The sequence below is a fragment of the Aythya marila genome (assembly GCF_965140915.1).
Source record: "Aythya marila genome assembly, chromosome: 22".
Taxonomy (NCBI): Eukaryota; Metazoa; Chordata; class Aves; order Anseriformes; family Anatidae; genus Aythya; species Aythya marila.
In genome coordinates, this window is record NC_139063.1 from 7,370,191 (window position 1) to 7,381,830 (window position 11,640).

General features: G+C 43.0%; 1 protein-coding gene across 9 annotated transcripts in view; it reads right to left on the minus strand.

The window, feature by feature from the left end:
* Nucleotides 1-8,295, minus strand: part of KDM1A (lysine demethylase 1A) — a 69,394-nt gene extending 61,099 nt beyond the window's left edge. For 6 of the 9 annotated variants that reach the window (XR_014318959.1, XR_014318960.1, XM_082777735.1 and 3 more), the window contains exons 1-3: nucleotides 7,963-8,295; nucleotides 5,101-5,266; nucleotides 237-296 (exon numbers count right to left, since the gene is read on the minus strand). Coding sequence is in view for 7 of the 9 variants with exons in the window: in XM_082777735.1 (XP_082633861.1) it covers nucleotides 237-296; nucleotides 5,101-5,266; nucleotides 7,963-8,250 (514 nt within the window). In the remaining 2 variants the exon portion in view is untranslated. The remainder of the gene's footprint in view (nucleotides 1-236; nucleotides 297-5,100; nucleotides 5,267-7,962) is intronic. The other 3 variants (XM_082777738.1, XM_082777736.1, XM_082777734.1) reach the window with 1 other exon arrangement.
* Between the last annotated feature and the right edge of the window lie 3,345 nt (nucleotides 8,296-11,640).

An 11,640-nucleotide genomic window follows, 5' to 3' on the forward strand; every position in this document is an offset into this window, starting at 1 on the left:
CATAGGTCAGTGTCCTTTTCTGTATTCACTACAGACCTCAACTGTTTTTTGAAAAATACCCCTCACTTTTTTTTTGTTTGTTTTTTGTTTTTTGTTTTTTTTTTGAACAGGTGAGTAAACAACTCCTGCACCTCTTGCTAAGTTTTGGACACCCACACCCATGCGCACTTGCAAGCATCACTCCCTAGCTTGGCGGCTCTTGCTCCTAAGTGGCAAGCATCAAATGCCACCCTCACCTGATGCTTGGCCGTCTCCATACCCTCCAGAATTGTCGTCTTGAAGTCCTCCTGCTTGCCCTGTGGAAGGAAAGAGGAGAACTCAGGGACCTTACTCCATAAGTTAAACCATACTGGACATAAAGGCCCGGCAGTTGGCGTTTTAGGTATTAAATTTCACCAACTAACTAAACCCATTTTCTGAGAATCCCATCTTCATGAACCTAGGTCCAGGGCACCAAACTCTGTGGTCTTCTAAGGTGTTATCCGTGTTACTGGATCCTTCACATCAGACTTGTTCGGGAAATAAAAAAGTACACAATATGTAGCATTCCTAGGGGCTAAATACTTAGGATCAACTTCATTAATGGCTAGGATTTGAATAACAAGATTACATTTCTTACTGCCAAGATTGGGTAGATGGATACCATCAGAACCATAAGAATTTGATAATCTTTCCCCTGAGACTCCTGCATCTCCTCATATGCAAGGGTATAGCTCAAACCGTTCTGAAAAGCCTCTTACTTTGAAGAGAGCCTCTTCCTTCCTTGCTACAAAACCTTTCCTTGAAGGTTGATGAAGGGACTTTATATGAAAGGTTCAGAACCTTGGCTTCAGAGCCCTCGATACACCAGCAATACTCTAACAAACACAACCTCTAAGTCAAGTATATGTCAATACTGCTGATCCACAGATCAGTAATGTAATCAATACCCACCACTGAAAGACATCAGCCTTTCAATGTATCCAGAGCTGGAGACACAAGGAAAGGCGAAGCACTCATCTGAAAGATTTGAACAAGCCTCTGTATTACCTTAGCCTGACTGTAAATCCTAAACAGCAGCCTTGATAGGACTCCAACACAACTTAGAACAGAGTATTTCTAAAACAGCTGTGATGTCTACAGAAACAAAGCTAATATACATAGCCTTCTTCATGCTGCTAATCTTCACAGAAGCAGCTAGCTCCCAGTTTAGCTCATAAGTGATACTCATTTCTACAACCAAATACTGGTCACATCATCACCTCCAGAGAACAGAAAGCCATGGAACACTACGAAGCCCACTGAGCACTGTTCACCCATCTACACCTCTATTAAGGCTACTTCAAACCAAGTGCTTTAACAGTCAGGAAGCAGGGTGTTTTCTGAACTCAAGGCAGCAAACGGTCACTTCCTAGACCATGACCACTCAAAGTGCCATCTTCAAACACATAAAGACAAGTTCTAAGCTGAGGCTGAATACACAATCATTAAGATTACTCTACAGCTAGGGATTGGAGAACAATTTTGCCAAATATAATTCAAAGCTCTCAGGGGATACCCTAACTTAATATAAAAATGGTTTAATTTAATCTAAGCTAATGAACCAAATGTTCTCATACTTTGATAATCTAGATGCACATCTAGCATGCTGTAACATTATACGTCTACAAGTAAAATAATAAACAAGGTTTCAAGCAGTTTTAGTATAATTCTGTAAAGATCCCCACAGACTTACTGAGTATACTGAGTGCCTTAGGGCACTACAATTTCAAGAACTGGGCTTCTAAAATCTTAATTAGCTTTAAAAAGATTGTCTACCATATTGCTTAATATGGCTCTGAAACAAGGAGGCCATTTTCACTAAGTTACAGTAGAGGAACAAAAGCAATTTATTAGCAACACCCTACTAGCAGGAAAGTTCAGACTCACAAAAGAGATTGTGACAAATATTTGCATTCTGACAGGCTTCCCTGTCAGAATCGGGATTCTCTAGACTAATGCATCTGCAACAGCAAGATCAAATTCCTAACTTCACTTACATCTTTAGTACTTTACTTTGCAGGGAACTTATTCCAGCATTACAGGACCTGCTTCCATTCTTGCAAGAAAATAAATCGAACATCAATATTTACACTCCAGCATAAGCCATTACATTACACTAAAAGTTACACTTTCATCTTTCATAAGTTAAGGAATTGCAAAGATGCAGACATCAGTCTGTGGCATTTGTTATCACAGACAGTGAATAGAGGGGACAAAATTGCTTAGTATCACTACAAAAAGAAGTCAATATTTTCTTGTGTTAACACAGAAAATTGTTTAGCTGTTATTAAGTCAAAAAATATTACTAACTACTGCTTGCTTCAAAAATTCTAAACACTATCCAGTCTGAGTAGGGAAACATGTAAACAAGGCACACTAGCACTCAGATTCTCCCTCCTTCCCACTAAGAAAATCATATTCCACCTGCAAAGGAACAAAACAGCAAGCAAAGTACTAATCCATTTAACACCAAACTATTGCAGTTGAGCATGACTTGCAGGAACAGAATCTGCTGAAAGAGGCAAGGCAACAGAATAATGGACCATGAACTGAACGGTAACCTGGAATAAGGTCAGGAAAAGAGTCTACTTTGTTTTAGTCCACTTCATACAATCATCCACTGCGTAAAAATAAAGAATAGCAGCAAAGGATGGCTAAAACCAAGTAATAAATCTCAATAGGAAAATGGACAATTCAGATGAAAAGGCAGAGACAAAGCACCACCAAATCTGAACCATATTTGGGTTCACAGTTCTTTGGAAGACAGCAGCTAGAAACAAGATCATTAGAAAGTAAGAATACTAACAAAACTTAAGACAGGAGCTGGTAAAGGAAAACTTCAGGAGGGACAAAAATGAAAATCCAATTTGGTAGAGGCAAACAAAAGATCCTTAGAAGAGAAAAAAAAAAAAAAAGGAGAAAACTCCTCAATTTCAAAAGGGCTACTGGCAAACAAGAACTCAAATGTCATTCAGCACCAGAAGTGATTTTATTTTATTTTATTTTTACTATCAGAGAATATTTCCCAAACAAAAAAGTAGAGATTTTAAGTAAATTAACTTATATTAATCATGAAATACTGTTTAATGTGTAGCAGATCTTGCAAATCCAGACTATGACAATCTGCATAACCAAAACATCTGTAGTTCACCAAAGCTGAACATATTAATGGAACCCAACCCCACTACGACCAACATTTCACTATGACCTGAAGTGTGAAACTTAACTTTGCTTCTTATGCGAACTATGAGTACAGACTAATGAAATACCAGCTATTGTTAACATTTACATTTTTATGGTTGCACTTAGAACACAAAAGGTAACAACTCAAAACACAAGAGCTTTACATCCTTACCACGTTACCTGTAGTTTGGCAGGCTTTATACACAAATTAAATTATTACAGCCTGCACTGAGAATAAAAGAACAGTAATATACAAGCTATATTTTGTATCTTGCGTAATTTTCAAAATGTAACCCAGCCCTAGCATTAATATCCTATTTATTATTTCTTATTGAACACTTCTGTTTTTGCTTCAAAGAAGTGACAGAGAGAAAAGCTCACTTATAATCGTTTCTATGAGAATACACAGCAGATTATATGCCTTTTCTTGCTAACGTTTAAATAACAAGTTTCAACATACTTGAACATCCAGTGTAAGATGAGCTGATGCTCTGATGCCTGCATTTTAGAAAATAGACAAAAACACTAACACACACACCTTCAAAAGCCTTCAACAACACATTAAGAGTAACTACAGAATGACAACTGAAAATTTGTCTTCTTTCATACACTGGTCCTACATCACTCCAACATGCATATGTTCATGATTTCTAGCAAGGATATAATGACCTGAAGCTGTGTTATTTCTAGCCATCTATATATGGCCTGATTTAAAACTGATTTTCATATAGGTGACTAAACATGGTGCCTGCAGAACAACTGCTTAACGGACTGTAGTATGTACAAAGAAGCATGAGCCTATCACTGCCTATGTTTCCTCCTTCACAAGGAAGAATGCAGTCCCGCATTGATGATGCCTTAAACTGAATTAAACAATCATTCTTCTAGGTACAAAATGGCACATGAGAAATACACGGAGAATGATATAATATTATATCTCATGAATTAAACCCAAAGTCTAGGATAAATAATTAGTTAAATCAGTTTCAAAAGAAAACAATTGTGATTTTTAATGTATTTCTTGAAACTGTCAGTAAGTATCTCCAAAGTGACATCAGTCACATTGTCTACATGCTCAGACCTGCCTGACAAAAAGCAGCTCATTAAGAGCAGAACAGAAGACCAACAATTATTCACATCAGTGATTAACCAGCAAAAGTTCAACTATTAGATTTCAACTACCATCTAAAACCAATGAGTACATACATTATATTGTGAAAACTGACAGCTAAACTTTGCAAGAGCATGATTTTGTGAACACTACTATGATACATCAACTTGAGTCCAAATGTTGGTAGCTGTAAATACAACAGAGTTAAAGAATGGATAGGGTACTGCTAATACCATGAAAAACAATAACTGCTTCATTAACAAGACTAGCCTTTCCTGTGTAAAGCAAAGCTTTGTAACTCTGTCAAAGGTAATGAGGAAGGTCCTGAAGTTTAAGCAGTGTCCAACCAGAAATTAACATTAGATCCATAACTGAAAGCCACAAAAATCTCTATGGATTAAATCAGCTCTCCTGAACAACAATTCCCTAATAAATCTAACATTATTTCTCTCAAATAAATTAACATTTGCACTTGAGCCAGTGCGGCAGATAAGTGCCAAAGCAGCTATTCTGGTCAATGAGCTTCTAAAGTCAAATCAATAAGGTTTACAAGAATACAGTATGAGAGGTTCAGCTTAGTTTAGGATTATATTACACACATTACCATCTTCTTTAGGCTACTCTTCCACATTTTTACCCTCCTTCCACACATGGGGACAGAAAACTAAAAAGCATAGAACAATCAAAACCAGACATGGGATTCATCACGCTGCACATGGCCACACTTTATTTCTGGCAACAAAACACATATATAGTGCTACAATAGAAGGTCTCTCTTTACTTACCAGATGGCTCTTCTGGCTCACTTTCATTCTCTTCTTCTGCAGGAGCTGGTGGTGGTGGTGGTGGCAGCTTTTTCTCTTTCTCAGCTTTAGCATTTCTCTCTTCTTCAGAATAATACTCATCTTCTGATAGGTTTGCAAGACTTTCATCCATTTCTCTATACTCCACCTGTAGAAAACACAACAGACTATAAACACAATGAAGATGTCTGCAAGTCCAATAATAAAATGAACACCGTAAGCAATTTTGCTGCATACAGACTCAAAGAAAAGGCCTAAGTTACCTTGTCCAGAGTCTTATCTCAGGCACCATGTTATACAGGTCTTCGACAGCTTAACAGGTTCCATGTTTTCATCTCCACTAAAAGAACTTGTCTTCAGCACTCAACTGTCCAACAGAAAGCGTTTTTTCCTAAAATCTAGGCAAGTCTGTATGCATCCATTAAGTTTGCTTCATGATTTAACCTCTGTAGTTTTCTCTCCTACCTTCACCTCCCTGTCAAACTCAAGGGTGAAAAATTGGATGAGTCCCATCTATAATTTGAATTTATCTGTCAGACAAGGCTAATAAGAACCATACACAGTTCTTCCCACAGAAGCCATGTTCCCAGAAACATAGCTTACGCACATATTCTATCTACTGGAAAACCTCCCCTGGTACAGAGGGTCACATTTGCCTCTTGTCCAGAGTGGTCACGCTGGTGGCTCAAGAGAAAAACCTCTCTCCTGTTTTCAGCTTTTACTTGCTAGAACAAGCTGTGGCTAGCTCACAGATGCTTTATAGTTCTGCTTCCTCTTTAAAAACAAAGAAAAAAACACAACCCACAACCAGACTTTATCTGATCTCTCTTATTCTGGTTCTCCAATACTTTTACTGCTGTAATTTACAATGCCATCTAGCTTTTCTCATTAGTGTCCCCACATAAATCAAATACTGAAAAATGCACCTCTACATTTCTCTCCAGCGCTCCAGTTTTGCAGTGTCTCTTCAAAACTGTATGTTGGATTTGGCCACCTCTCAACTAAGACTTCAAGATGCAGGAGTCATACTTCAGAGGGGGTATCAGAGACTACCACAGCACCACTCACACCTGCAAATTTAGTCTAAGTGCTTTGCTAGAGATAACTTACAGAACTAAAATGAATGCCAAGGAGAAGATACAATGCGAAACAGGATCACTGATGATAATTCAGGATTAATTTTGAACTTACTGAGTACCTGACCACAGAGCAGATATTAAACATGCAGAGTTCAAACAAAATGCAAAGAAGTGCTACCAAAAAGTTGTCTACCAGCCTGAAAAAACTCGGTAACACAAATCTTATGTTTAAGAGCTATCCATACCCCACTGCATGGCTCTTCCATTGATGAAGAGAGTTGTTGTAACTGCAGGCACGTGGGATGGACTGTGCCTATCTCAGTCCACTACATGCCTTCCAATCATGTCTTCCCTCTCTACTCCCATGCCTTCTTGTTTAAATCTAAGAGCCAAAATAATTAAATGATAACCCTCTGAGGATATAATGGAGTAAACATCTGATCACATACAGTGAAGATTCAGGTAACAGATAAGATAACCCTCACTTGCCTTCTTCAGCTACATATTTTGTTCTGTTCTCCAGTAAAAAGAAATAACATTACTAGTTTCAGAAAAAAGCTTGCTCTACCTAAAATGAACGTGGAAATCCCAAAAACAGATGCTTTTTCCAAGAACCGTTTTTCAAAATAAAAAAGTCTTGTATATTGCTACTAAATTTCCCTGGTTACTGGAAAAGAAAAAAGTCATTATCAAAATATGCAGTCACTGGAAAACTAAACAGAAAACATCTGCTAGTGTCCCTACAACAGCCTACAGGTCAGCTTCTACCATGAGATGAACACTGCATTTCTCATCACAAGAATAACAAATCTTTCACTTTTACAGAGTTTGATCATTAAGGAAGGGCATTAATGGGAACAAATCAAAGCAACATTGGAAAGTGTGTGCACAGCAAAGCCTAAGTTCAGTAAAACACTAACACACTCAATTATCTGCTCTCTTTCACAGCATCACAGGTACCTGAAACCAACAGAAACTAACTGCCTCAAAGCCCTCTAAAGTCTCCCTTCTTCCTTGAGCTCCCACAGCTTTCAGAGAACAATCAAGCTGGCAAAGCTCCTCAAGTGATTTCACAACAGAAACATTTACACTGATTAATACAGTGACACCTTGCGCTAACTTGAAGTGATTATGGGAATACCATGCTACAAGAGATTAACGTCCTTAGTTAACAGATAGTGTCAATGCAGAGAAGCATCACCAAAACACAATCACAAATAATGAATTCTTACTTGCTAACAGAGCACTAGAAAGTAAGGAAAATCCAGGTATGCCACCTCCGAGGCTGTACCAGTTTAACTTCTTTTGGCAGTTTCTACATGCAAAGGACCAGTCTGGCTACCACGTCATGTAAATACTCTGAAAAGCAAGACATTCCATGCTACAGCACAACAGTCTCTAAGAAGTAATTTCAGCTTCCATATCGAAAACAACCAGCTGTGGGCACGCCCAAATTCTTCAAAGTCTTCTGCAACAATGTTTCCAAATAGAAGTTTAACGAACAAGAAATGTTCTCCTACGTTCAGGAAAGCATAAAGATCGCAGAGCGGGAGCCTAAATTATTGGAAGCTACTTAAGAGGTATAGATTTCACAGTTAAGCCTCACCTCCACACAAACGTCGCCCCAACTCTCCAACCTCGCCTACGGAAAGCTGAGGCGCAGCTGACGCACAGGGCACTCGCAGGTCCCTCCCCAGTCCAGCACCGCCCAGCACACGACAGACCCCGGCCCCTACCCCTACCCCTACCCCGCCCCTCCACCTACTTTGGCCCGCTTGCGGCGGCTGGTCCTGCGACCCTCCGGGGTCTCGGCGATGCCGGTGGTTTCAGCGCCGGGCGCCGGGGCGGCGCCGGCGGCGGGCGGCTCGGACAGACCGCCCGGGGGCGAGGCCCGCGGCGGCTCCTTCTTGCGAGGAGTGCGCTCCGCCGTCCCGCCGCCCTCGGCGGAGGAGCCCAGCGCTCCCGCGGCACCGGACGGAGGCACCGGCGCCTCGGGCCCGCCCTCGCCGCCGGCCCCCGCCGCCTCCGCGGCCTTCTTCCCCCCGGACAGCATCGCCCCGGCCGTGCCACGCCGCCCCGCACAAAGGAGGCCGCGAGAGGGCCACCGGCACCGCCCCCTTACACCACCTCCGGGGCGTGGCACGCGCGCGCCGGGCCTCCGGTATGGGCGGCTGCCAGCGCATGCGGAAATGGCGTCCTCGCCCTATGGTCCGCGGCCTGCTGACGTAGCCTCCGCGACGGGGTGAGGTGGTGCAGGGGCGAGCGGCCCCGCGGGAAGGACGCAGTGAGGAAGCCGGGTGCCAGAGCTCACCTCAGCCCTGCGTCTCCTGGGATCTTGGCACGAGACGGCTGAGAGGGAGGCTGCCAGCAACACTATCAGCCCAACCTGCATCTTGATCTTGCTGCTGGCAGTACCTTGCCATTACTACAGATGTAATGGTTGCTTTGAATTCACAAATAACTATTCCCCTCTAGGGCAGATTCCAAGGGAATTCCCAGTTACTCCTCTGGCCCTGCAGTGCTCCTTATTGGTTCTCTGTCCTGCAAGTCTCACAAAAACCTCCAATTACTTTAGCAAGCTGAAACAATGCCTATTGATTCCCTTTTATGCCTATTCCGTAAATTTACCTCTGCATGCAGCTCTTCCACAATTTCCCCACCTATACATCTAATCCGGATAAAAAGTAGCAAGACCTGTTGGCAACCAAGGAAAATAAAAAACTTCCCTAGGCAGTCCTAGTTAGCAGTATGTCCTCATGAGGTGCTGACACATACCAAGGCTGGTGAAAGGGAAACATTTTTGCCTATAATAGAATCATGGAATGGCTTCGGTTGGAAGGAACCTCAAAGATTCCAACCCCCCTGCCATGGGCAGGGATGCCACCCACCAGATCAGGTTGCCCAGGGCCTCATCCAACCTGGCCTTGAATACCTCCAGGGATGGGGCAGCCACAGCCTCTCTAGGCAACCAGTTCCAGTGCTTCACCACCCTCTAAGTGAAGAATTTCCTCCTAACATCTAATCTAAATCTCCCCTCTTTGAGTTTAAAACCATTCCTCCTCGTTCTATCATTATCTGATTGAGCAAAGAGTCACTCTCCATCTTTTTTATAAGTCCCCTTTAAGTATTGAAAGGTCACAGTGAGGTCATCCCAGAGCCTTCTCTTCTGTAGGCTGAACAGCCCCTGCTCTCTCAGCCTTTCTTCATAGGAGAGGTGCTCCAGCTCCTTGATCATCTTTGTGGCCCTCCTCTGGACCCACTCTAACAGCCCCACATCCTCCTGGGGCTGGGTGCCCCAGACCTGGATGCAGTAGTCCAAGTGGGGCCTCACAAGGGCAGAGTAGAGGGAGACAATCACCTACCTTGAACCCACTGGCCACTCCTCCTTTGGTGCAGCCCTGGCTCATGTTGAGCTTTTCATCCACCAGATCCCCCAAGTCCTTCTCTGCAGGGCAGCTCTCAATGAGTTCTTCTCCCAGTCTGTACTCATGTCCGGGATTGCCCTGACCCAGGTGCAACACCTTGCACTTTGACTTGTTGAACCTCATTAGGTTCACATGAGCCCACTTCTCAAGCTTGTCCAGGTCCCTTTGGATGGGATCTCTTTCTTCAGTTATATGAACTGCACCACTCAGCTTGGTGTCATCTACAAATTTGCTGAGGGTGCACTTGGTCCCACTGTCTATGTCATCGTATAAGATATTAAACAGTACTGGTCCCAAGACAGATCCCTGTGGGACACCACTGTGGAGTAATTGCCTAAAGTGGCCAGGAAAATTAAACTAATATTCACATTTTAAAGAAAATGTACAGCATTGAAGAAGCTTTCAGGATGGAGTGTAGCTGCATTACCTAAGCGTTCCATAGGCTTCCAACTGTAGATGGTATTGCACTGGGGGAACCTGGTATGCTGACTCTAAGGAACAGAATGGAGTGTAGAGAGGAGACTCCGCGGTTAGGCTCTGTGACCAGGTGGGGACTTGGTTGTTCTTGTGCACACAGAGACCAATAATCTGCACATTTTCTACCCTGAGCCAACCACTTGTCATGTTTTTGACAAAATGTTGTACTCTAGTGAACTTTTGCTCATTTATAATATTGTTATAATAATAGAACACACCTCCAAGGTGTGACCACCCCTCACTGAGCATGTGCTCTGTATTTCTCAGAGCCTATACCTTTCCAAGATACGCATGACTACAGTCACTCAAGCTCTACCTAAAAAATTGAAAATATAAATTGGCTTAAGAGAAAGGGGATGTCAGGGAAGATACTATCATGAGGACCTTCTGACTTTTGGGATCAGTCAACAAGCTGAGCCTCTCTTCTCCCTCCCCCCATTCCCCCCATCGTTTGGGCGCTGAGGGGGAAGATTTGAACACTTGGTTATACCAGGTATCTCCAAGGAAACTTAGAAATCTCTAGAGTCTTTGTGCCTTTTAACGCATTAATAGCCATGCATGCTAGCTTGGTGTCCTGGTTTCAGTTTCCAACCCCTCTGGCAGACCCTGTAACGGGGTCAGAGAAACAAACTGTAGCAGTGCAAGTAGACCCTGCAGAGGGTACTCCAACCCCTGTGGCAGACCCTGTAGCTGGGTCAGAGAAATGAGCTGTAGCAGTGCAAGTTGCCCCTGTAGAGAAGGTGAAAAAATGGTATAGAGATTCAAGTTGTTTAGAATGCAGAGAGTCTTCTGCCAAATCTAGGTATAGAGACGACAATGCTGGGCCATCAGGGATTCAGGAGGAGGAAGATGAGGATGCCGAAAAATCAACAGTAACTACCCGAAACCTATATGAGCGTGAGCTACAAGATGTGTGAAAAGATTTTGGTCGCTGTATAGGTGAGCAGCTTGTCACCTGGCTGCTCCGGTGCTGGGACACTGCAGCCAATTGTGTGGAATTAGATGGCAGGGAAGCCAGATGGCTGGGATCCTGTTGTCGACGGAAGGAAGACACAGACACTCAATATGAGTGAACAATAAACTTCAACTTTAATGGATAGCTCAGTCGCCTTTTATCTAGTTCGAACATAATCAACTCATACATATTGCAAAAACTAAGCTCAGGATTGGCTAACATTTCCTGCTCTTTTCAGGTAGTTCCTCCTTCTTTTAGCCACCGTCCCGCCTTAGGGACTTTCCCCATCGCTCAAGGGCATCGTGTCCTTGAGCCTGATTGGCTCTCAGCCAGCTGCGTACGTGCCAGACTCATGTGAGTTGAGTACGGTACTTCACTAGCCCATTGCCTCCTAACTGCCCAACATCCACATGTCCTATTTCACTTAACCATTCCTCCACAGGATCCCTTGCTAGAGACGCAGGCATTGACAAAGCAATTGCAGATGGAGCACAATCTCACAGCCTCTGGAGGCGTCTCCTCTCAGCTGTTAGAGAAAGGTATCCCTTCAAGGAAGAACTTTTATGTCTACCAGGCAAGTGGACCA